Here is a 27,153-nt window from a genome sequence, read left to right on the forward strand (position 1 = left end):
CTGACCAGCCTCTTATAGTGGAACGGTGCGCATTCCTGACTTTAATGAGTACAGGCTGCTGGACGGGAGTGATCGCAGACAGTGTCCTGTCTGTGTTCAGACATGGACTAGGGCAACAGCCTCAACCAACCACCCTCATCGCAAACAGCATGTTTTAGGATTCATTTGCAAACAGCACGTTTTAGGATTCATTTGAATGGTCCAAATCAGATTTTATTAGTCGTTGTGCAAATTGGTGGGGCTTAATGGTGAACAACTACAGTGTCTAAGAGTGTGGGAACTGTGCAGAGTGTTGAGGTGCATAGGTTCAAGGTTGCAAAAGCTAGACGTAGACACAACTCTTTTTTGCATGCATACAGTGTACATAACACTGTAATTAAACACCCCAGTATTTTTTAACTGCAGTGCATCACCTTTTTAGCATGGACTATTTCTTTTTTTTAAATAGACAGTCAAAATATGCCTTATATTATAAAATCATCATTGTCATCTTTGCATACCATTGGCATTTTATACCACCTGCGGTAGAAGCAATAGCTAGACCTGCCCCTTGGTGATGCTACTTTTGAACACCATATGAATGCCCCACACAACAGCACCTTGGGGCATTTTTACTGGAGCTGACCAGCAGTGCTGCAGGTAAGAGCCATTGGGCCTGTGCAGAGTGCTACTGGTCCTCCTTGGGGGAAAGAAAACACCTTTCAGCTCTGTTAGCTACTCCTGTGTGTCTTAGCATTACAGCATGTCTACACTCATTGCACGTCTGTTGTTAGGCTCAGCAGCAGGGCCTGCTATATACCACCAGGGAACCTCTGCTTTAATCTCCACTCAGCAAATATGCTAGAATAACTAACAATGGGAAACAGGTTTGAAGACTTATCACAATAGAACTACACGGGGGTATTTCCTAAACAGAGTATATTTTGTATTTCATGTTATCAAACATATCCTTCCGTCATAAGTCATTCATGCATTTGAAATACTGATAATTCTACATGCAATAATGTTTCATGTCCAAGTCATAACACAGTGTCACTAGTACAGGCATGTTTTCATCATCTTGCTGAAAGGGCTTTAACAGAATGAAACTTGAAGCCAAAGCCAGTGATCCTCACATGACAAACCGTCTCCCTCACCTTCACACACCAACGCTGCTGTATGTTATATACAATGCATGCTCTCCAGTGCTAAATTCCTTGGCCGTCAATCGTTATAGATTTCGGAGGTCTCCTAACATATTCTGGCTGACAAATCAACGTCTTCCCTGGATGTCAAAAGACAACTGTTGAAAGCTCTGACCATTTAAAAGCTCTGGCAAACAACATCATTCTGACAGACAGACGACAGATTGTGTGCACAAACACATACAAAAGTTCAGAAATGAGTCTGCGGCTAATGTATCAGAGAATGACATAGTCCAAAAGAACAGTGTGATTTAACGAACAGGATGTGATGTGATGAGAAATGTTAGTTTGAACATCGGCATAACAGTGATTACATGACACCTAGCCAGGTGGTAGGCTGACTCCAATGTAAAGGATGAGGAGTGGAGAGCTGCCTCTGCGGATCAGTTTAAAACTATCCACCATGCAGCTGACCCAGATAACCCCTTGAATCAATTTCTCACACTAATCCCATTCGGCCGCAGATACAGAGCACTGAACTGGACTAAAGCCACCTTCAAAAAGCGCAATGCTGTCACCATCACCTTAGTACTGCCTTGTAGACTTATGTTTTTCACTTTGATGTGTCTATGTGGGTGTCTTCATGCGATGTGTTTTGGTGTTGAATGAGTATGGGATATACAGTACTGTATGTTACTTGTTATACATCATATATTATACTGTATGTGCTGTGTGTGGATGGGATACATGTCACATGGGTGGATGAGATATGTCACAAGTGTGGATGGGACATAGGCCTATGTGTTACATGTTATATGTGTTTATATGTGGTGTGGTGTGCTATGGAACATGAATGGAAAATGTGTGGAAATGATTATCTATGGGGCAATAACGATTATATCTATTTATTAAAACAAGCCTACGGGTCACAATGGCTTACACTACGCTGATGGCACAGACATGACATTCACAATTCAAGCTTGGGAAAACTATAATCTGATAGCCATGATGCCACAAGGCTAACTATTAAGACCATTTGTGCTCTCTTCATTTCCACATTAGCATAGTTAGTCCTCAGCATAGTTTAGTCAAACTTTAGGGCAGTGCAAACGAGTATACTGACAACCTCAAACATGTATTTGTTAAATGCATGTTCAGAACAGGTTTTTCATTTTCTAAAGTGAATTAACTTTGTAAATTCAATAAAAAAGCTCCTAAACTATTTTATGTTTCACACTGAAGCAGGATATAAAATAGTACTCATTTCCACACTGTTAAACATATTTCATATCTTGTGTAAAGTCTCAGAAAATGAACATTCACTAACATGTCTGGACTATCTCAGCTCCACTTTGGTGTAATGGTCTCCAGATTCTCAAACTGCAAGGGAGGCCTTTTGTTTAAGATTGGCTGCTGACCAGAGACATGATTATTTATCAAGGATAACATTAATTATGTCTGGTATCACATCGCATAGGCTGCTCTTGGAAGGCAGCCCCTGAGGAGGACGCGGCCAATCCTTTCATCCTGCTGTCAAAAAATTACAAGGCAGCGCAACTTGGAGATCTCACAGCTGTCAAAATCAGGAGAGCCTTCTCTTAGACATGTGATGTAACCTTCAAAGCTACTGTTTACACAGCAGCCTCATGGAAGATTATTCCTCTGCACCCAAGTGTACTTCATTATCAAGGATGAATGCATAACTGATTGGGTTGAGTTAACACACAAAAACATGCTTAAAAGTACGTAAATGCAAATTGTGACTATCCACGATTGTGAGATTGACATGGTTGGGGTACATGTCAATTTCAGCAACAACAAAAAAAAAAAAACAGGAACGATATACTGCCATAACATTGTGTGTTAGTCTATTTGTACAGCTGTTCCAGAGAATTCAGTATGTGCAACTGATCATGCATCATGTCAGCAGTGCATGCTGGGAGAACCTATGTTTTTCCTCTGGCTCACATCAAGCACGAATCCTTCTCTTTATATTAGGACTAACTAAAGGGATCGTGGCGGAGCCATATCATATGCTGTATGCACAGACGATGGCAAATTGACAAATTATGTCATGCTACTCCATGAGACATAGGTCTCAGTCATCTTAATGTAATGAATCATGTATGAGCATGTGATGCAAAACTAAGACATCCTGTTGCATACTCTTATATGGTCACATACACTTGGACCAAAGTAGTCAAAGATTCAAATATCTCTGTATCTCCAAACCTTTACTAGCCTGACGTAGCCATACTCAATTCTATTCAGAATTTTCTATTGTCAAATGTTGTGGGCTGGATCAATTCTGGCTGGCTTCCAGGCCCTTTACATCAACCGTAATCTAAAACATGGCATGCACCACCACTTTCATAAGGACATTCTGTGAAGTTATAGCCTATGGCCACTTCTATATCCTCATAGTATAGTTTAGGTCAACTATAGCTTTGCTCAAAATGTTACATAAACATCCCCATTAATACCAACAGAAAAACATTCCAAGGAATCCAAATAGATTTAAATGTTCCAAAACATTTGATTTGCGTATTTGACACAAAAACACAATTCTCCAGCCCATATGCATCTATGTGAATGTTTGTATAGCTGTGAGCACAGCACATAATACCTATCTACTACTTATGCCAGATGTCCTGTTTGTCTGAGTGCATGTGAGTTAAGAATACCTTGGTTTGGCAAGGACTGGAGTGTATAAGCTAAAAAACACTTTTCGGATGTTGGATTTAGATGTTTACATGACTCAAGCGGGGAGAGGGAATTCATCTCATATCCGGTAACACATAGCCAAGTTATCTAACTCTGAAATAGCATCTTTTAAAGGGGTTAAGATCCCCTGGACACACCAGTAATAAACCAATAAGCATCCACAATCCTGCAGTCCAGTTGGCAGTGGGCCTGTCTCTTTTGGGTCCAATCCCACAGGGTAGAACCCAGGGGATCCTATTGTAGGCATTACATAGACACACCAGATCATTATCAGATTCTGTCACGGAAATCTGGACAGTATTTATAAAATAGTCCAGAGGGTGTCACTTCAGCAAATCAGGTTGCGAGAAGAAAACTGATAAGGTATGGGAAAGGGGAAACTGCAAAACAGTTTAGGTAAGGGTTAAGAGCAAACAATCAACATAGTTTAGTCCAAATATTTTAAGAGCGCAGGAAAATACAACACTTGTCCTCATCTGATGCCATGTCCAAGGAATCCTGCTGACTTTTTTTTCCCCAGCTGCCTGCAAATTGGAGCTTACAGTAGGCTAAGGATGCGCTCATTGACTGACAATAAAAGAGACCTGATGCCTCAAAAGATTTAAGTATGATACGAGGACACTCACAATTCAGTACAAGAGCCAGAAAATGGGTCCCCGGGACATCTTCTGCCAACCACCATGGAAATCAGTTTGAAACAGCTATAAGCCATTCGTCTAAATCAGTTTCACTCAAAACCGCAACATACAGAGAGGTACAGAGAGCATGTATACCAGATAAGCTTCTGCGCCCATGCCCAAGTGTTGGACTAGTGTTTTGTGAGTTAGGCTACCTGAACTTGAAATTACTTAGTTAGTTTGCATTTTCTCTTCCACGTTACTACTAACTCAAATAAAGTAAGTGTTCTCGAGAGATTGATCAAAACTAAGTCAACCCCACTTACTATTTCTTATTAATTTGAATGTTAGAATTTACAGTGTAGGCCTCCACAAAGCAGCATTGAAAATAGGCCTACGTCGCTAAGCCAATAGCAACTCCTTGAGGCCAGGATAGGCACTAACCTGATGCTAGATAATAGTACATGAAAAAAATACTAGACACAGTAATGGCTACAAATAAGTCGAGCCACTCAGTGACTCAATTAAATAAAGAATATTAAACGTTAAACAGTATGTTCAGGTCCACATACTATTTTCAAAGGTTTAGTCCACCACACTGAATCAGCTAAACGTAATAGACTGTAATATTATGCACATATCACGTGCCGGGTTTGCTTTGAGCATCCATGTCTGTGGCAAAGGGATAAAAGCGTCAGTGCAATTCGGACAGGCTCTTGCTATAAAAAAAAAAAATAATACAAACACTTACCTGTATAATGTCCCGAACCTACTTCAGACGAATTCACGTGTAGTACAGCGTAAGTGCAACGTAGAGTGGCTATGATAAAGTACAATTGAAGTAGCCACATGATGCTAATTTATGTTGACTTGATTATTTCAGGAGCTTAGGTCCCTAACCAACTCGAATTTATTTCAAGTTCGGCACCCTAACCCACCCATGCATGAACTACACACTCACAGTAACCCTTTGTCAAACTAATATTATGCTATCATATGACTTTTATAAGTAAATATAGATTTTAAAGACGAAGTTTGTAAAATGATCACAAAGCAGGCCAATCCATAACCAGACCCCTGGCCCCAGCAGTCTTGACTCTTCTGATCCAACCCAACTTCATCACAAGCAAGTGTATCCAGATCCCCGCCCACATTAGCAGTGTAGACCAATAAAATAACCGCGTGAAATCCCCATGGGTCGGCTACACTTCTTACTGGTGTTAGTAGGCCTACCAAGACTTAACTCTGGTGGGGGAAAACACATGGAATGTTTTTTCTTCTATCTACTGATACCTTGGTTATCTACTACTGATATACTTCTAAAACGTATAGCCATTAATAACACAGTGAGCAGCCAACGTTAGTGTGTTTATTTTTTGTTTTAGTTATTTTCAATTTCAAGGACTTCATACAAAATGTTTAAGTAGAAACAACAGCAGAATTTAAAGTCTGGCCATTGAACATAAATCAGGCAACAAACGATCAGTTGCAGAACCCAAATAAGGTATGTTCCAACTTTGTTACATGGAAGGAACTGACCACATTTTTTTCAATACATATCGATATAAAGTTTTTTTATTTATTTTTTTCAACCCCATAATTTATATCAAAGGTAATTTAAAAATAAACAAAATAATACACTGTATCAAAATGTACGAAGATAAACAATGTGTATGTAAACGTGCACATACATTTTTTTTTTCAGACCATGCAAACATTACTTTTTTTTTTAAAGAGGAAACGCCACATTTAACTGGAAGAAGTGTGCAGAGAGAATTTGTGAGATTTCAGATTAGGTCAACTTAGAGAGTGGGTGCAGAATGCAGATGTGTACAGTATGTTCCGCCACATAGGAATGCACTGTGACATTAAAAAGACTAGGATGAGTGTAAAGGCATACAAAACAAATTCATTAGAGTGGACCAGCTCTGAGGACATTTTATAGGGAAACTATGTAATGAATGCTGAATGTAAAGAATATGCTCTACTTCAAATCAGTCATAATAAATCTGAGGATGTTATTGTATGCACATTCTTTTAGCCAAGTACCCCTTGGTAACTGATCAGTCAGGCCACATACAAAAATAACCTGCACTGTTTTTGTTTCTTTTAAACCTGTTTTCCTTCGACAAAATGGGTAAACCTGATGCATGCAAATATATAAACTTGCTGTTTGACTCATTGTTTAAACATATTCTAAGGATCCGCCTTTTAAGTCATTGTGCCGTTATACATTTTTTAAAATATATTTTTTCATCATTTTACAGTTTTTTTTATAGAAAACATTTGGTCACAATCATGCTGAAGCCTGGATCTAGATAGCCCAGCAGGTAAAGCTACAGAATGGATAAAGTATTTTTTCAAAGTGTCTTCTTGTTGCATAGCCCTACTTGAACAAGATTCTACAACAACCCTGGAAACATACAGAACCGCAGATGAGTTTGTGGTCAAGGAATCATCTGACCCCAGATATCCCCCTCCCTCTCCCCCAGTGTCTCCAACATGCTGTGGCTTGCAAACAAGCAGATGACATCTGGCCTACTGGTTCAGGTACATTTACCTGCTCCAGGTGAGTGGGATCAAGTCAATGCAGTGATATACGGGTGGTGACAGGTCAAGCATAATAATTATCAATGGTCATAATAACACTGTTCACCAGCCAATTCGTATGCGGTTCAACCACCCACCGCAAAACATTCAGAATTACCAGAGTGTTGTGGGAATTCAGCATTGAGCTCTGATCATTGCTACATGTACATATCACTAGTCAGTGGGTAAAATGGCCGATTGATCATCTTTTCTTACAGGTGTTATTCAAAGCGAGTGAAAGAGAGTGTGTGTGTGTGTGTGTGTGTGTGTGTGTGTGTGTGTGTTGGAGAGCAGGGGGTGGGAATACCACAGAGGGATCCACTGTACTGTTGCCAGGTCCTTGACTTCTCACATACTTTCATCATGGGTCTGTATCTCTGTCTTACAGCACTGCACAGTGTTGGCAAACACACACTGTCTTTCCTCTTCTTACCTCTGCAAAATTCCATGCTCTCTTTTGTGTTCTGCTAACATAACATAGAAATTGAAGGCAATAGCTAGCAATGCTTCCTCAATAGAGTCCTGACTTACCAGAAAAGAAGAAAGGTACACCTTCACTATATTGTTCACAACCCCTTTCAACCAAGTTCAAGATTTAAACATGCAAAGTGTGTAACTCTGGCTATGTAGTCCCATGTGGACTAATATAGAACTACTGCAGTATTATCAGATGTTTCTGAGCTACACATTTCCCCACCGATCAGCTGTACTAAAGGTTAGGAAAAAAAAACTCAGCCCCAAAAAAGCAATCATACGGTCATTTCCATTCGAAAACATTCCCCATTCCCAAACATACAGTGCCATTTATGCTGCCAAATAAGGCCTTCTGCTACATCAACTTGTACTTCTATTTTTGCCTTGTCCAGCTCCCTCAATCAAGTGTTGATGCACTATAAAACAAATTTGCATCGTTACTACAATATATTTAAAAGGTTAGGCACTTCGTAATAATATCTGAAGCAGTCTTTAAGAAAAATTTGACCTGACAAATGGTGAACTGTAAGCAATTTACATAAAACACATTTGTTTTTACAATATACAAAAAGCACAATGACTAGGTAAAATATACACAACAGTATGATACAAAAAAGGAAACAAAATGTATAATCCATTTCTCTCTCCATTTTCACACATTTGTGCAAGGAATGGTCAACAGCAGCAAAAACAAACAAGCAAAAACAAACAAAAACAACCATTGTCCCTTTCCATTAAAAAATAAACCTGGTTGTGTTGTAACATATGTGTATCTGCCATAGAGAATATAACTTCCACACAGGCATGGTAAAATCTCAGAAAAGAGTTGAGTACAGAACACACCTGTTGTGCATTTTCTCTAACGTTCATCTCCTCGCAACTCGTAGCAGTGATTTTTTTTGTCACCCTGTCTAATGGTCCACCCTGAAAACACTACCGTTCTCAGGTCAGTGGACGTAACACTTCTTGAAATGGCAGAACTGTGTGCTGAAGTGCTTGTACTGTTCTACTCTGCTCCATGCAGTGCCATGGGCTACTGCTTATCTACCCACTCTTCAGGAGAGAAGCCTCCACAGTGCCAGCTCTCACACAAAGTCAAGAACGAGGAGGAGGAGAGACCATTGTGTTACAACACAACCTAGAGATTCCACCGTTTTGTGACATAAACCTTTCCAGGCAAATTGTTCATGTGCTAGACTGTATGCTTGTTTCAAACAAAATATTAAAAATCATTTTCAGGTCAACTCAAGTCGTCACAAATAACTGACTTTTTTCAGGTCATCTTTAAATATTCTGCTTTGGTGGCCTTTGTCTGAATCCCCTCAGCAAACTCAGTTGAAAGCAGATGCATACACACACACACACACACAACAACAACAACAACAAGTAACAACAGTGTAAACTACTACCCCTTTGAGCAAGATGATAAAACTCATCGAATTTCCTCAACAAATACCTCTGCAACACTCCGTTATGTGGTAAAGCCATGCTAGCACCATTCGTCCTCCCCTGCCTCCAGGTAGTACCGGGGCACCCTGCCCTCGGGGATCTGGCCGCCGCCAGGGACACCCATGTTCAAGTGGTACCCATTGGGCACCCCGCGGAACAGCTGGGGCGGCAGTGGAGGAGGGAGGGGCCCTGTGTGGTGGGGAGGGGGGTGTCCCACCACGGCGATGGCGCGCGTGCCCAACACCAACTCCTGGAAAGCGGCCACCTCGTCCCGGAAGCTGCAGGGCTGCGGCTGCAGCTGCTGCTGCTGAGGAGGAGGAGGAGGAGGAGGAGGAGGAAGTGCTGCTGCTGCTGGCGAACCGTACAACTCGGCCGGGCACAGGAACGGCTCCGAGCTGATGCGCACAAAGGGGGTGGACGACGGCGATTCGCGGCCGCTGTGCAGGAGGGCGTTGTGCTCGGACTGCCCGCGGCTCAGCCGGCAGGGGCTGGCGGGCGCCCCGGCCTGAGCGCCCACCACAAAGAACACGGGGGAGGAGTTGGCAGTCCTGTAGGCCACTCCGGGACGAGGGGTCAGGGGAGTCTGGGGCAGCTGCCTGCGGCCGCGACTGGGGGTGCTAGCCCCCGAGGTGGACATCACCGGGCTCCCCTTAACCCAACCACTGCCCTAGATGAAAAGTGAAGAAGCGAAATCAAAACAAGACAAAAACAATGGCGGTCACACGCCGGAGGGGAGAAAACAGAAGGGATGCGGGGAACAGGTCCGCCCAACGGACAGGCCGAGGAAAGGATAGGAGAGTGCAGATGAGAGTGGACAGTGGACAGTGGACAGTGGACAAATGGACAAAATGGAAATACAAGAACATTGAGAGTTCGATAAAGTAAAGTATGAATGGTTAGTGACAGAGAAGACCACACGGATAGACCAGCATCGTTTTCGATGTTGGAGAACAATGGTAGGAAAGACACAAAAACATGTGCACAGATAAATGGTGAAGAAAGAGCAGAAAAGAGGAGAAGCCATGAGAGGTTGCACTAGAAGGCTGGAAGTTTGAATTTCAACAGAGACAGAATCAACTGTGTTAGTCAAACTTAAGACACAAGAAGAGCACAGAATATCAAACAGAGAAGAGAACAGAATAAAAAAGACTTGTGAATACATTTCATCTATTTTTCTTTCCATTTATCGTAAACCCAGACAACTGATATTCTCTAGTAGAAAAGTAGAAAGTCGGGGCACATTCTTGATGCTGTATTATTACCACTCTGAAGACCTCTCCCATAGAGACCAAAGTCAAACTATGTGATTGGCCCTCTGGGAACAGTAAGTCATGGCTTTCGCCCTCAGTGGAATCTCACTTTCTTTTACTGTACTCAAAAGTTTTAACCCTTCATGCTCTTCACACTGTTAAGGCAGGCAAATCAGAGTGATCATTTTCAGTTCTGAAGTTTGGGTTCAGAGATTGGAGTCTCATGTCTGACTGTCAAAACAGCTGATTTTGGGGTTCTAGAATATGAGGTTCCACTATGAGAAGAAGAGTGCTCAGCTGACATGGCATGTGAATAGAGTGAGAACCTGGTGTATGTACTATGTCAATTCTGAGGCTAATGTTAAACTACAAGCCAAATTAAGATTCTGAGGATGCTTGCTCAAGGTGTAGTGCAACTTACCTCATTAAGTCATTCAGACTGGTATGGTTGATAAATAAATAATGAATAAATGTTGGTAGAGGTTCTTAAAATCGGTAATACAATTAATGATTAACTAATGCCTGCTGCCTAAAATATTCTTTACCCACTAGTTGGCATGTATATAATAACCATTTTTTTCGCATGTAGGTGCCGACATGAGTAGCAGAACCAACATTTATAACTGCGGAAACTAAAATAATCGAACGTCAAAAGCGTCAGCGTCAGCGTCAGCGTCACACTCATGTTGGAGCCTAAGTCGGCTGGGGAGATGGCCGCCCCGTCCCACCTGCTTGTTGAGGCCGGGCTCATGGGCCTCGCTGGGGGAGGTGGCACAGCTGGCAGTGGTGGACTTGGTGGCGGTGGCGCCGGCGCCGGCACAGTGCTCCCTGCTGTTGTAGCGGTCGCAGGAGTAGTAGCGCTGCTTGTCGCCGGAGGACGAGTGGTGCTTCCTCTCGTGCGAGCGGCCCCGGTCGTGCGCCCGCTCGCGGGTCGAGGGGTCCCCTGGAGGCTCGCCTGTGGTGCCTGAGTTGCCATGTCAGAGATGGATGGCAAGAGATGGTGTCACAATTTGAACTATAAATAAAAGTACAAATCACTGAGGGCAGACAGAGGTCAGACAAGGTTAATGTGGCCACATCCTGGAATAGCTGAACCCTAATGGCTTGATGGCTGAACCCTAATGGCTGCAAATACTAGGTTACAGTGACTTTTTCCTACCCAGCCATACAGTAGAGAAGAGTATACAGCAGGTGTGGTTGAAAGTTTACTACAGAGGTTTTCAGTGGCATCCAAGGGCCACATTTTATGGAATGATCTGATAAACTGAAATTCATCGCAGATGAGACATCTCATTTGTAAATGTACCCATATCAGCAAAACTTCCTGATGGACACATTCAGACTGCTAACAGCATCCCAAAACTCAAATATCCTTCAGTCTGGGCCATTTCCCCTTCCCTCTAGAGCTTGGCTTCCTTAAACACACACACTACAAAAGCACAGTCTGTCACGTTTTTTTTGTTCTTGTGTGTGTGTTTGGACTTTTCATGTGAACACTTCCCTCTCTCCCCTCATCACTGTCATGCTGAGAGGCGCCCATAAATTAGCGGGTCATTGGGTCTGCGCGTCTGTCAGCCCCTTTTATCTAGGTAATAAAGGCCAGCTGGAGCGGAGCGGCTCCTCGGCCGCGCCCCGAGACCGCCGCGCGGTACACTGATCTCTCCCCCAGATGATGCCCGGCTACGAGCAGGGAGCTGTGGCCCCCACGCAGCTACTAGAGGGCTCTGAAAGGGCTTGACATCCTGCTCACACTGCTGCTGCTGCCACATTTCAGTGAGTTTGTTTTACCACCATCAGATTTAAGGATTCTGGTGTTAGTATTATCTGTGGTAGTATTTAATCTAACTAATGCTGGTATCATCCTGAGAAGGTAGATGTGGAGCTGTTTTTTCACATTAATTTTTGTTCATAAATTCTAATTGGATTCTGATTTGGGGCCGTGGTAGCGCAGTGGCTAAGGAACTGGGCTAGCATGTAGTAGCCTGAAAGTTGTGAGAGTTGTGAGTTTAATTCCTGGCTTTCCACTGTTGTGCCCTTGAGCAAGGCACTTAACCCCGAGTTGCTCTGATGACAATGGCCTTTTTACTGTAATTGACATATGTAAGTCACTTTGGATAAAAGCGCCTGCTAAATGAATAAATGTAAATTATTTAAATCCTGTCTAAATAACCTCAGGAATAGCCCCACTTCCTGTTAAAGTGGTCTTATATGAATGTTCTTCAAATCTTTCAAAAAACTGTGTTCCCCCCGTTCCCCCCCACTTTAACCCCTGCATGTATGGACAGAAGAAGGATATGCTCCTCATATTGCAGTGTTTTGCAAGTGTCAATGTCAGGATCGACAACCGTGTTTTTGTTTGCAATATGAGGTGTTGTGTTATGTTGTAAGAAGCCACTAACCCAGATTACTGGGAGGCTGTCCATTTGGGGACCTGTCCAGTGACCTCTGCTTCTTCTCACGGTCCCTGCGGTGGTGGCAGCGGTGGTGGTGATGATGGTGATGAGGCCGCTCCTGAGCGGGCCTCTCCAAGGTGTAGTCTCGCAGGTTGACCTCCTGGGGGCGCTGTGGTGCAACGGTGGACGCCGAGCGCTTCATGGGACTGGAGTCAGGAATTGGCTGCAGAGTAATAACAAAGTCATTTTTTTATTGAAATGATAATTTAATAACAGTAAAGAAACCCTGGCCTGCAGACTTTAATGTGTGTTTGGTATTCAGGACGTCTACTTCTTTGTTTGGCTAGGACATGGAGGGGTAATATACAGTGCTCTAATATATAGTGTTATATAGCCTCTAAACCATTTATTTTCCAATCCTGTCTGGCAGATGAGCCTGGTGTTGAGTCCATCCGCCCTGCTCTTTCCCTGATGGCTTTGAAAGGTGTTGGCCAGCCAGCCAAAGGTTAAGGCGTTCAGCCAACGGCAGCTGACCCAGGGATCCCTAAACCACTCATTTCCAGCGGGCCGGCTCTCTGGGCCAGACGTTTAAAAGCATGCTTGGACCATCAGCTGTCCTGGTAATGAGCTATTATATCTGCCATACAGTGATGATAAAAAGGCTGGCTGTCATCCTTAAGCCTCCACCCCCCCATACACAGGCCAGCATACTGATTTACAGCTGAGCTGTAACAGGTACATTTACTGCACTGCATACAAATCTGTCCAGGACAAACAGAGTAACAGTGTACAATGACAAACCACTATGTATTTACAGCATGCACTGTTCATACAATGTAGACAGCATAAACAATGATACATGCAATAGTTTAAAAAAACTACAAAAAAACAAGCACATAAGCAATATTTTTGAGCAATGCCCCCAAAATCTGTCCTATGTTTACATATAAAATTCTACATACATACTAGTGCATCAGGACATGTCAGTCATTTGTGACAGGACTGTGAAGCTAGTCTATATAGCGTCTAGCCCCTATGCTTATGTGTAGATTTCTATTTAAGTATAAGTTTTAGAACAGATTAGAACAGATTTATCTGAAATATGATCATCTTAATAAAGCATGCCTGTACTTTGTTTCTTAATATACAGAACAAATTAAAACTGTCGTCTGAAACTGTTGATGATTTAAGATGATTTAACACACTGATACACTGATATTATCTCATTCCAGTAATAACTAAATCCTGCTATTGAATACCCACTGAACTCATTCAGCATGTACCTATCTCCACCTGCCCTGTGAAACAGTCTATGATATGACCAGAGGACATGATTGGGTACGTACAGCAAGCATCGTCCCTGGGGAGTGTCTGGAGTGGCTCCTCTGTCAGAGTACAAGTTTGGAAACGAGGGCAGGAAGACATACAGAGGAGATAAAACAAGGTGAGACACACAGAGACACAGAAGCAACGCATGATTAAACCTTATGAGTGTTATTCACCTGGACAGGTTGTACGCAACACTGGCCGAAATAAGCACTCAGTGAGGAATGAGATAAATACTGTAGGTGGGCAAATGTCAATAATGTCAACAGTAGATTTTCTTTTTTTTAATGAAGGACTTCTTCAAGGGAACTTAAAAGCTAGGTTTGAGGCTCACCTTCTTTGTTTCAACACTTGGCAATATATCAGTGCAATGATAACCAGAAATCTTCAAGCTCTCTGTCTGGCTGCACACAATTCACTTTTTTTCGCTGTCAATGAGTTGGCTGTTTTTCGCCTGCCAAGGCCGAGACATCACGGGGGAAACATATCTCACCGTGTCGCTTTTGTTTTTGACCGAGCCAAACTGCTGGATCTGGACCAATGCCAACCACTGCAACTCAATGAGGGCAAAGTCAACCCATTAAATTCCCCCGAAAGGAGGACTGCACATATATGAGATAGTGCTGAAACCACAGACTGAGAGGCTGAAGGCTGTTATCATGGGCCACAGTGGTTAAAAAGGACTAACAGGCCAGCACACATTCAGATAGAGCTCATTTAATAATGAAATTAGGAGCTTTTCCTCTCTGACTGAGTCAAATATTACGCAAGCTTTCAAAGTGCTGCTGACAGACTTGTGCAGGCTTTTTTGTGACATAAAGAGCATACGATTATAATGAAGGTATACGAACATCAATGCAAGTCCCAGAGCTCAGTGGGACTGCTTAGTACCTCAGCACCCCTTTCTGATGTCAGATTTCTTTTTAATTATGAAAAATACTTCCCATTCTTGCTTGAAGGTTTTTGGAAATTTAAATATTACATATTTCCCATGCTTGCTCTGTGATGTCTGCATCTCCCATAGGATACATTATTAATAAAAGCATGAACGTGGACACTCAAGGACAAAACATGGTCCCCCAATCATTCCCTCTCAGCCAAGCTCCCCATTTGTCCTGATCAGTGCATTCTGAGCCTTGAGGTAACACAATTAAGACTCTTCTTGTTGCACGCCTCCAGAGGAAAGAAGAGATATCACCCTTCAAATGTGCAACTAACAGTCAGGAAGAGCTGCAGTCTTTTTTTATATAACTTGCCCAGGGTAAAGGATAGCAAATGCTCTGCAAGAGGTTGGTAGTACCCCAAAATCCAATTGAATTTACTGCCAACCACATTTTTTGTGAACAAGCTGGACCTTAAAAGCCCCAAAAGGTTATAATCTGGGCAGAATTGTATGAAGTAATGTTGGCAATACTGCTTGTGTTCACAACACAGCCATACAGGCAATTTTTTTTTCAGGAAATGTTTAGTGAAGGTCTTAAGAGAGAAAATTGAGGAAACAGATTTTCCGGAATATTAATCCATGTTCCCATTCAACCATGACGCTGTGAGGGGAATGTTCCAGTTGCTGGTGTGAAAGGGACTTCAGATGAGCTCTGAGTAAGACCAGCAGTGTACCTGCATCTCAGCGCTGAGTTTTGGCATGGACACAGCCCTCCCCTGGCTCTCCAGACAAGACGAGGCTCCGCTGTTGGCACTGTGTTCCATCTTTCTCAACTCTACTGACTCCTACAGAGGAGGAACACACACACACACACACACACACACACACACACACACACACACACACACACACACACACACACACACACCATTACTACTCCTCAACCCAATAGACTCATCAAAATAACGATGCATTTTCATATATTAGTACAAATATATTTTTAATACACAGCTACACATACTACACTGTTCCATAAAATATTTCTACTGATAATTGTGTTCACATGATCGCACTTGTGTACCTTGGCAGTGGTTGGATCTGCCGTATCATCCGATGGTCCCCGGATGATCCGTTTACTGGGCCTCTGGACCTCTCGTGGCTTCTCCGAGGCCCATGAAGAGGACCCTCGAATGTTGCCATCATGGCTTTGCCTGTGTGGAGTTGTGATGGGAGAGGAAAACTCGGTTAGATCTACAGCACCTGGAACCAGGCAAAGGGTGGTGTTTATCTGCAATATGGTGATTGTGGTGATTATGCTGAAGTGTGAAGGGTGAAAAATGACTTTCAGCAAGTGTCAGACATGTGTTTCTCTGTATAGAGTTGTCCCTCACAGGGACATTTAGTCATAAGTGTAAGTGTTCATTTAGTGTGCCTAGCTGAGTGGGCAGGTGTGGGGGGCTCACTCACTGCGTTCGGCCGTTGTTGAGTGCCGTGGAGCTGGGCCTGGTGTGTGCTTGGGCGTCGGAGGGACAGTCAACGCTGTTCACATCCACGTCCTGCATGTAAGTGAGGGGCAGTGTTGGTTTGAGGAGTGCGCCCATATTGCCCTGTACAGACAGAGAACACATTCAGACACTCCATTTGTGTGGGGGGAGGGGGAGGGTGTTTGTCAGTGGCAGGCAGAGCACCTCACCTGATTGGCGGTGCTGCCACCAGAGGTGGTAGCGGCAGCCTGTTCCTTCTGCTTCTGAAGCCGCTGAGCCCGGTTCTGCTTGTAGTAGTCAAAGATCATTAATGCGGCGTACACCTTCCCCACCGTCAGTTCATTGGCTGAGGCGTGTAAGAATGAAAGGGAGTAAAACAATTATAGTGGCAGTAGTAGTTTCAGTTTAATGCCATATCAGCATCTACGGTTAGATCATGGCAAAAAGGTTTCATAAAGCAATATAAACTAGAGATTAAAACGAACTGATAAAAAAGATAAGAGATTAAAATTAAAGATCAAACAAACAATTTAGATTTAAATCTACATTTGATAAATATTCCCAAACTTTATGTGGTGGCACCTTATGAAAAATGTTTTCCGAGTAAAGAAATAAAAAAGTAGAATTCAAATTCTAGTAGAATTTGAATTCAGTAGAATTGTGTGTGTAAAAACGGTGACATATAACAGTGTAAAAACAAAGACATATAAAAACATCCTTTAGTGTATTGGACAGTGTATTGAATCCAACAGTTAACAGTGACAGAGCTGCCAATACAGTAATATCTACAGGACAGTGTGATAGAGGTAAGTGGGATCTTCACCACAAGGTGGCATCACAAACAAACAGTCAACTGATGTCACGCAGAAATCTATTGTGAATAGTCCACTGATGTTCAAATAAATACATTAAATATATGAAACACTTCAATTAGCTGAAGATATCTAATTTAGCAATACCCAAATGCAACTTCATTTGTTTATACATTCATTACTTAGAAATGCATACGTTTGTGTGGCGTCACCAGAAGGTCCATGGTTTTCTGTGACAGGTTAGGCCATACTGTTGCCAGCTCCTTCTTCAGCTCAGCGTCACTTAACCGCTGGGCGACCATCCCTGAGAGAAACCGCAAAAGAGACCTCGCTTTATCAACACAGAGACAGTCGCAGCCTACCAAAATCTGTTATGCTTTCTCAAGCAACAATACAAAGTGTGTCTATGTTTCAAAGCAAAAATAAAAACTTTCCTCCAGATTTAGGTGGTTACGATGCAGTGCAGATGACGCATAGTTAACTTTGTGCCATGAGAGACATTGAGCAGCCGAGTCTGAGAAACACATATGGTGCCATCAGCCACTCAGCGTGGCGGCACACACCCCACAACACAACACAAAACACACTAATGAGTCCAAATGGGATTAGAGAGAAAAGCCCATTAAAGAAACACACAGCGCTGCACTTAAATCACAGGAAAAGTGCTAACTGCAATAAAATTCCTCTAATGTGCAATATCTTTTTTTAATTTATTTCATCGTTCTGCTCATTTGCTCTTGATTCCGACTCGTTGGGAGTAAATGGTGTCTCAGAACTAGTGGTGTGGGTATCTGGAATTGCAAACCTCACAAAACATGCTTCCATTATCATAAAAAACACTCTTCTCTTTCGTCTTGCACACATCCAGATACTGTACACTCCTGAAAAAGCTTCTTCCCATAACAAATAAAACATGTCTAGCTGACAGCAGAGCAGACAGTAGCCCACTGCAAAAGTTTCTGTCAGTGCTGGTTGCATCACCTCCAACTAAAAAACAAGGAGACAGATTGTTCCTGTGCTGTATTAATAATGAATGCACCCCTACACACATACATCCTCCTTTTTGTCACTTCTAGATCTTGGCCTCTGCAACCTGTCAGTTCTCCTCACCACAGTCAGCAACAATAAACATACTATGAGACCAGCGTGTAAACAGAAGCAGAAGCCAATTTAGTTGTCAGACTTAGCCTACATACTAAGATGATATATCAGGTATACAGTATGTATTTACAAATATTGACATGCATACTTTGCCTACATGTTAATCATTTTGGCATTCTTTTTCAGTAATTAAAACATACATTATGACTAAAATAATCATATCATTAAACAATTCTAACTGTAATTGCGAGTGACGAAGGCCTTACCTGACGCCAGTTTAATCTCGAGGGCGGTGCGTATGAGAGCCATGAGGGTGGAGGTGAAGTGGACGGTGTTGTCGTCCGCTATGGGCATGTTCATCTTCACCAGGCGCTGCAAGTGCCACGGAAGGGGAGCGCAACAGGTTAGGGACACTCACACTTCAGCAGTCCAGTGGAGGCACTCACATACACCACTTCTCTTTGAGATGAAGCAGCCTGTGTGCTGCTAAGACTGACTGAAATGTTTATGGTTATTTAATGGTTATCTACTGTATGGCTAATACGATTATGATATTATCAGTATCACTATTTTAAATTATATAAAATGTTTTATTACATAAACATTTTATTGTATACATGTTTTATTTTATAAACTTGTATTGTTATAATTAGTGGTAGTGGAATTAGTAGTAATGCAAGAGGAAGTAGCAGTACTACTAGCACTGGTAGTTAGAGAGGTGAGACCTTTGTTTGTGCAGCACACAAAACTGCTTCATCTAAAAAAGATAAGAAAAAATAAGAGAATATGTCAAACATTCACATTCACTGCTACAGGCTACCATCTGCAGCCAAGGGTGTGTTGGCGTGAGACTGACACTGATAGACAGAAAAGTGAGAAAGAAGCATGTGCACATGAAGGTGCTTCACAGGTCTTGGGAGCTCGACTCTGTGCTAACTTCACACAGATACACCGTGAAAGATAGTGGCTACTTTTTGGGCCAATGATGGCCTTTAATGTGAGCAGTAAGCAGCTGTTATCTAGTGACTTTAGTGTTTGCTTAAAGAAAGTGATTGTAGCGTGTGTGTGTGTGTGTGTGTGTGTGTGTGTGTGTTCTCCATGACATAGTGCACAGTGTTACACTGTGTGACACTATCCTGGAAAGAGTTGAGCTCCCGGTAACAAACAGAGCATACATCAACTAGCAGTAGCAGTGCAAGAGTAAAAACAGACCATTAGAATGGAACAGGAGGGGAAAAATAACTGAAGTACATTCACACACTTGTACAAAGAGAGGAAGAGGAAGGAAGAGGACAAAGAGAATGCAGAGAGGCTAAAAAGAGTAGACATGGTAGAATAACAAGGGATGTTAAGAAAGAGAGAGAGAAAGAGAAAGAGACAAAAAGAGAAAGAGAAAGAGAGAGACACAGAGAGAAAGATAGACTCATAAGAGAAATACAAAAAGGACAAACTGCTGTCTGCAACTGTCGTGGCGTAAAAACAAAATACACACTGCTCCACAAAGAACTAAACACCCATCATATTGAAGGTACTGGGGAGTAGACTGAGCAAGATGGGCTAAGAAAAGGGTTAAGAAAACAATGATACATAGTGTACCAGGTTTTGAAAAAAAGAAAAAACGGCATCAAGATGAAAATTTTATGTAGTATGGAGCAGTATCTACACACAAAATGTCCTCTCAATTTTTTTTTTTTTCTAAATGAATTAAGAAGTACAGTCTTTCCCCTGTGTAATTATAACTAAGTTAGTTAAACATGTGAGTATGTGTGGATATTGCAAGAGACATGAGCAAGCATTCACAACCAACCTAAATATATTAGTAGTGTGCAATGTGCATGCTATCTCTAGCAGTGCATCATACAGTACATGATACAAAAACCCCTACACAATGCAGAGTGAGGGACAAAACCTTTACATGGGAATGATGTTGAAAAAAAAATACAGAAATTAATTCTGATCTTCCTAAACGTTATCCTCTAGTTTTTCTTTTGTTTTAATTTTATAAGTACACCTTTCTTTATAGCTAGTATTCAGCGCAGACAGGATCCTCAAACTAATTTTTTAAGCTGAAAGGGTAAGCTGCGAGGGTAGAGTGGAAGAGGAAAGGAAGGACAGGGAGGAGGGAGGGGCAACTACACCAATTAAAAAAGTGTTGGAGCGCTGGCAAAATAAGCAAACCATGGAACAAGGGGAACATTGCGGAGCACAGAGATTGGCTGAGGAGTAAGCCAATGGAAGGAGGGGACGAGCAGAGGGGATTGGCAAGGAGAGGAGGGCTACCTTGTAGGCGATTCTCGGTGGGCATTTCTTCCCCAAACCTAGGGGTGGGGACATGTGGAGCAGCATCTCATACATATCGCGGTACTTGATACGGCCGCTTCACAGAGCAGAGAAACAAAAACCAAAATAGAAGAGGGATGGGGGGGGGGGGGGTGGTTAGAGACACAGAGGAGAAATGACAGAAAGAAAAATAAAACAACAACAACAAACCAAGAGGAAAACAAACAAACAAACAAAAACAGAAATCTTTTGTTATTGAGATTTCCAAGAGAGACATGGAGGAGGTGGATGCTATCCTCGCCCCGGGGGCTGGGCGGGCACGGAGATGGATCCCAGGGGGGTCAGAATGAGAGAGGCCCCAGAGAGGCCTGATGTCCTGGGGGAGGAGTGGGGCCTGGGTCTGGGCAAGGAGGGGGAGTCATGGTAATGGTGGGAGTGAGTGAGTGAGTGAGTGAGTGAGTAAGTAAGTGGTGGAGAATGACGAGAGTGAGCAATGGCTGCATTGTACTGGAAGATGTCTACTTCAGCATGCAGAGAGACATCAAGGGGATTCTCAACATGGTCCATGGAAACAGAGGTTACAAAGCCAACCTTCTGAACCGATTTCACTTTCCAGCTTTCACTTTTTCAACCTCTCTTTAGCCATCTTTTACCTTCTCTACACTTTTTAAACACCTTTAAAATACACTTTTAAGAAATGTTGTAAACAACAATAAATCTAAATTCCAGATTCTAGTCTAAACTTTATGAATACACTGTGATACAAAGCTGTCACTAGCAAAAGAGCCTTAAGATAATCCCATCCACTGGTGAGAAGCAACATGGAGCTCAGCAAAAGTGGGCCTGAGACTCGGAGTGTTATCATCGGTCAGAGAATGGCTTTGAAATCTTTGTTTCCAGTCCCGCATCCGTAACCAAAGCCAGTCAGTCTGGTAGGGCAAGTGCTTGTGTGTAGGCGAGTCATAAAGTGCACAGCCATTCATTCGGGTCACTGGGCACTGCCACGCAGCGTCCGAGAGTGGACGAAGTCGCTGGGGTTTGCAAACCTTGTATGCTACCCTATTAGGGCAGTTCTTCCCTAAGCCAAGGGGAGGTGAGATAATTCTCAACAAATTGTACATATCCTTATAGGAAATCCGTCCGCTGCGGAAAAGAACAAGGAGATATAACACAAGCTTAAGGACAGGGGTAGCAGAACAGTGTGTAGTGTTAGAGGGCCGACTTAAACACTTACAGGGCCCCCTTCTCAGTTTCAGATTCCTCTTTGAAAAATCAGCAGCCATGTTAGCTTTTAGCAAGAGAACTGTAGTCTATGTGTCTGTACCTCAAGGGGCTCACTATGCTACAACACACCCCTCACAACATCAGCTTTGTTTCTCTCTTGCTGCAGGGAGAACAGAGTAAATCACTGAGTAAGACCTGTAGGCTACTTGCAGGGGGACTCAAGGGGGCGGGGGGGTCTAGAAGGGGGGACTCTAGCTCCCATTCCAACCAAGATGAATTCTCCTCTCGATGACAGTGGCCAGACTAAAAGTGGTATATTTGTCAAACTGCATAAGGTAAAGAATACAATCCATCTTTCTCTGTGCTGTGGTGCCCGAAACATACCAGGCAGCCGGGTCGTACTCAGCCCAAACCCGAATGAACTCATCAAGGTGATGGGGCCCCAGGATGGAGGAGTCTCTGGTGAGGTACTCAAAGTTATCCATGATAACTGCTACAAATAAATTCAGCATCTGCAACAGATCATCATTGAAGTATATTCAAATAACAATATACTGTATATCATATATTACATTAAATCACTTGTGTCTAGTTATGTAGCAAAACTTTTTATGTGAAACATTGCCAGAAGGGGGTTGAAAAAACATAACCATAGACTGTGTACTTTAAAGATAGTGCGTCCCTCATACACAGATATCCCAAAGATCCTGACTGAATCCCGGCACTAACACATAAGGCATTCGGAGCACTGACCAAGAAAGAACAGAGGAAGATGAAGGACACGAAGTAGAAGTAGGCGAAGTCGCTGCCGCACTCCTTGCCGGACACACCTGACCTCACATCACAGGTGCGGTGACTCAAACAGGACAGCATGATTTCATGCCAGGCTTCTCCTGTGGCACTCCTGAGGGCAGTACAGAGAGACAATAAAAGAAAGAGAGAGAGAAAGAGAGAGAGAGAAGACAAGGAATGGGGGAGCAATTAGAGCACTGATAACTCACTGTTTACCCAAACACACACACACACACAGACACACACACACACACACACACACACACACACACACACACTCTATTTTTTTGCAACTGAAAATAAAAATATGGAAATTAAATCCACTCCTTCAGAGCTGGAGTGTCGCCCTCCAGGTGGCACTTTGAAAGCTAAAGCTAGCGCTGCTCAATGTCTCCATCCTGGGCTTGCCTGGCACAGCGGAGACATAAACAGGAGTGTGTAAGCTTGTCAGAACAAAGACGGCACAGCGACGGGTTGAAAGGACTGAGCGCACACATACTGTAGTTCGAACATGACTCCTCAGAGTACGTGTGTTTGAATTTGTGTGTGTGTGTGTGTGTGTGTGTGTGTGTGTGTGTGTGTGTGTGTGTGTGTGTGTGTGTGTGTGTGTGCGTGCGTGCACGAGCGCATGTGTGCGAGAGAGAGAAAAGGAGAGCAAGAAAGAGAGACAAAGAGAAACAGTGGATGTTCTCTAAGTGCAATGATGGCACAGTTACTGAAGCAGAGAGTCTTGCAGCAGCGCCAATTAACGGCCCACCACCCAAGACCTCAGCCCGTGGGCACGGCAGGATGGAACACTTATGGCAGTATGGAGCCCTGCAGCTGAGCAAATGAACAGCCCTCCACCCCCTGACCGAACACCCACGCCCCTTTACTGAGAACCTTGCCAAGACTGCACTGTAGGAACAGAAGGGAGGCAATCAGAAAACTCTCGGGCCCTCGCACTTCCCCACCATTATCTCTCGATTAGCAACACACTGCTGACCAGATGAGGGATGCCTGAGAGAGAGATAGAAATGGAAAAATGATCTGCCCTGGGTGTGTGAAGGACTTCTTACTCCTTTGGGGTACCATCCACAAGCACTGATGTTTCTGAGTTCAAGTTTAGGCAGCAAGAGATAAAAAGAAACAGATATAGAAGCTAAAAATAAACTATTTTTGCTAAATGCTATTACTGCTGCTAGCATGGAAAAATACATTACGCAATGTTAGCATGCCTTACTGGAGATAAAGTCAGCAGTGTCATGCTGTGAAAGGTTTTCTGTCATTGTTGCAATGTGTTCCTACCCGGAACACAGAACTGCATAATACAGAGTCTGGATGGCAACATGTATTTATCTGTCCTTCACAAGGTGATACCAAAACTAGTTGCCTTGTTAAAGCACACCTAGAAGAAAGTCACAAATGTTTGCATAGTGTTACTTTTAAGAGGGCTCAGACCCAGGATGTGACTAAGAGCTTTGTGACAATGACAGTGCAGAAAGTACCTTGGCACACAAAGGAATAAACAAAATTCGATTAAGATTTATTGTAAGTGAATTTCAGAGTGACCTTACCTGAAGAGGAGCATCAGAGCCTGCAGGAAGGTGCGAAAGTTGTTATGGTGATTGATAGCAGTGTCCTCATTGAGCTCAATGTTCCCAAAAACCTGCAATTTGAGAATAAGCACAACTAATATGGAACAAATGAAAGCATAATTGCAATTAATAAAATTGGAGAGTATGGAGTCGTAGGCTACATCGAATACAGTGTGGTCTATAAAACAGCATCCAACCTATAAACACTGCTTCTAAAGGAACTTTGGAAAAAAAAAAAAATCATTAGGTGTATTCCTTCAATATATCCTACACCTGACACCTTTAATACCCGCTAACTCCATAATATGCACCATATATTATGTTTAAAATGGATCATGTGTATAAAAAATGTATTTGTTTTGAAGAAATGCTTCAAAGAAAAGTCAAACCAAACACGGGAGCACCCGAGGCTTTGTAATGTGGTAGGCAGAGAGCTTTTCAATAAAAAATAAAATACAACTGCATTTACAGCTACAGGCAACAACAATGGCACCTCTTGGATTGGCATGGCAATCCCTGCTGCCAAGCACTCTGCACACTTTAGGGCAGACTCTGAAAGCAGTCAACTGAAGCATTCACTGCATCCAACTTCTCAGAATTTTAATGTTACTTCCAATTCAGTGTCGAGCACACAAGTAATGTGTGTTTCTTATATCACAGCAGCAGTAGTTAGCCTAGCTAGCACAAACCTGCATTCCAATGATGGCATAGATGAAGAACAGCATGGCGATCAGAAGGCAAACATAAGGCAGCGCCTGTAGTCAATGAGAAGAGGGGGGGGGGGGGGGGGGCAGGTTTAGCTTCAGGTACATAGCCTTCTTCATGCTGCGCTTTATCACACAGGCACAGTGCTCTACCATGTCTAATTACTTATACACAGTCAATATTCATCAATTATGGAGCAGGCCATTGGCCCCCTGCCAGTACCTTAAAGGACTGCACAAAGGTCCAGAGGAGGATGCGGATGGTGTAACCCTGCCGGAGTAACTTAATGAGACGTGCCGCCCGGAAGAGCCTCAGGAAGCTCAGGTTCAACAGACGGTCCTGTGGACACACACAAACATGCCAGATGACAAGATGTACAAAGACAAAGAAATCTAACATAGTGACCGAGTACATTGTTCACCATTCATCGTAACGCACAAGCCCGAACAGCTTGCCTGTGAACTGGCCAGATTTAACAGGAGAATTAGACAAGCTTTTGTTTATTTCCCTGAATGCTGGAGTGCTGAATAAACAGATCGCATTCCTTACCCCCTGCTTTGTAGCCCGGTTTATTTTGTGCTACAATCTATCCTCTTATAGAGCTTCATTTAGCCTTGTTTGAGTTTTCTTTTGTGTACGATGAAAAAGGATGTTTTGAGAAGATTTAAATGCATTATGTCACCGTCAGTCACCTCGAATTGCAGGACCATTGCATACAAAGCTGTCTTATTCCCCATCAACCATCCACCAGCGGTACAGAGGACAAAGAGTCAAGGCACAAGGAGGAAAGAGCTTACCGTGGTCTACAAGGGCCGTAGTTTAGTCATGGCAAGCACCAGCCAAAAGTGAGTGCGGACATTGGACAGTGAAGCCACACATAAGAGGAGACGGAGAGGGAAAACACAAACACACACAACCAAATACACAAACACATGTCAAAAACAGGAGGAACAAGAGAAAGTCTCACATGTAAAGGAAGCCACAAGCACTAACAATACATCAAGAACACCCCTGCACAGTCATAGAAACAGCACTAACAATACATCAAGAACACCCCTGCACAGTCATAAACAGGAATGAATACCAGTACATACAGTATACCTTGACAATCCCATAATACAACGAGAAAATGGATAGATAGATACATATATAGATAGATAGATAGATAGATAGATAGATAGATAGATAGATACTGTAGATAGATACAGTAGATAGATCACATCACAAGACTGATCATATAATGTCCTTTATCTATACTAAATGTAGTACAACCACTGTACAACCACAGAAATGTGGCCCCTTTAAAAATAAAACTTTGACTTTCAGACTTTGAGTTTTAATCAATCTTCATCAGATGATGCTTCTTTACCCCAGCCACTACATCTGGTCTGGCTGCAGTTTAAACTGTGTTGGCCGTGATCACCCCTCCCTCTGTGTGCCCTGGAGAGGGCTCAACTCATTTCCAAAGTGAGAGCCATTTATCCCGTCTGTGAGCCTGGCCTGCTCACCTGCCTTTGGCTGACGACTACCTGCCTGACCTCCCTCCTCCCCGCCCGCCTTCCTTCCTACCTGCACACCTGCCTGCTTTTCCTCAGGCTCTGTCCCTCATATATGGCTGACGGAAACCTATCTCGTTATTAAGACTGGGGCCAACGGATGCTCAGGTCCATTCACTTACATTGATCTCGGTGACCAGGATGTCCGTGATGCTCCCCAGTACGGTCACAAAGTCAAAGACATTCCAGGGATCCTTCAGGTAATTCTGCAACATGGTGGAGTAAAAATAGAAAATCATCCAGACAAGAATAATAGTATAGAACAACATGTTTTTCTTTGTAATGCATATCATTGTTTACAAGTTCAAATGACACTGTTTCAGCTGTGGCAAATGATAGACTCACCAAAGGACCAAAGGCAATGATCTTGAGGACACATTCCAGTGAGAAGAGGGCAGTAAAGACGATGTTCAAGTACTTGAGCATGGCCTCGTAAAAGTCTGGCGCTCCATGAAACTGTTGAAGTCACAGGTTACCGAGTTTGATTGCATGATGTATTTGCTAAACCAAATGATACAAATACTTCAAATATGCAAGGTATACTTTCTTAGAATTACTTAGTGCTTTGTACTTCTGAAGCACTGGAGAAAATAATGCAGTAAACTGATAAATATTTCACTGTCAAGATTTTAAGCCCACTGCAATCCATGCCTGCAAATATTTTGTCTCATTGGAACTCAGTGGAATGGTGGAAAAGGTCTACAGTCAAAAACACACTCAACAGCGCACACACACACACTGTGAACATCTATGGTTCAAAACGTATACAAGTATGTCTAAAATGTATGTTTAT

General features: G+C 42.9%; 2 protein-coding genes across 24 annotated transcripts in view; both read right to left on the bottom strand.

The window, feature by feature from the left end:
• si:dkey-61l1.4 (collagen alpha-1(I) chain) overlaps positions 1–5,499 on the bottom strand; it is a 47,823-nt gene extending 42,324 nt beyond the window's left edge. Inside the window, exon 1 of the mRNA XM_042100846.1 lies at positions 5,217–5,499. Coding sequence (XP_041956780.1) covers positions 5,217–5,316 — 100 coding nt within the window. The 5' untranslated portion in view covers positions 5,317–5,499. The remainder of the gene's footprint in view (positions 1–5,216) is intronic.
• A 345-nt stretch (positions 5,500–5,844) lies between these two features.
• The window catches only part of cacna1ba (calcium channel, voltage-dependent, N type, alpha 1B subunit, a), a 100,365-nt gene continuing 79,056 nt past the window's right edge, over positions 5,845–27,153 (bottom strand). For 8 of the 23 annotated variants that reach the window (XM_042100836.1, XM_042100835.1, XM_042100834.1 and 5 more), the window contains 19 exons: positions 26,706–26,816; positions 26,483–26,566; positions 25,602–25,607; positions 25,027–25,143; positions 24,789–24,854; positions 24,079–24,170; positions 22,484–22,634; positions 22,115–22,242; positions 21,553–21,649; positions 18,493–18,598; positions 17,322–17,429; positions 16,523–16,659; positions 16,297–16,436; positions 15,911–16,040; positions 15,564–15,674; positions 13,967–14,005; positions 12,627–12,843; positions 10,956–11,191; positions 5,845–9,644 (listed from right to left, as the gene is read on the bottom strand). In XM_042100836.1, the coding sequence (XP_041956770.1) occupies positions 9,018–9,644; positions 10,956–11,191; positions 12,627–12,843; positions 13,967–14,005; positions 15,564–15,674; positions 15,911–16,040; positions 16,297–16,436; positions 16,523–16,659; positions 17,322–17,429; positions 18,493–18,598; positions 21,553–21,649; positions 22,115–22,242; positions 22,484–22,634; positions 24,079–24,170; positions 24,789–24,854; positions 25,027–25,143; positions 25,602–25,607; positions 26,483–26,566; positions 26,706–26,816 (2,703 nt within the window). In that variant the 3' untranslated portion in view covers positions 5,845–9,017. Of the gene's footprint in view, positions 9,645–10,955; positions 11,192–12,626; positions 12,844–13,966; positions 14,006–15,563; positions 15,675–15,910; positions 16,041–16,296; positions 16,437–16,522; positions 16,660–17,321; positions 17,430–18,492; positions 18,599–20,506; positions 20,604–21,552; positions 21,650–22,114; positions 22,243–22,483; positions 22,635–24,078; positions 24,171–24,788; positions 24,855–25,026; positions 25,144–25,601; positions 25,608–26,482; positions 26,567–26,705; positions 26,817–27,153 lie in introns of all 23 variants that reach the window. The other 15 variants (XM_042100843.1, XM_042100845.1, XM_042100840.1 and 12 more) reach the window with 4 other exon arrangements.

Source organism: Alosa sapidissima, chromosome 8, assembly GCF_018492685.1.
Source record: "Alosa sapidissima isolate fAloSap1 chromosome 8, fAloSap1.pri, whole genome shotgun sequence".
NCBI classification, from domain to species: Eukaryota; Metazoa; Chordata; class Actinopteri; order Clupeiformes; family Clupeidae; genus Alosa; species Alosa sapidissima.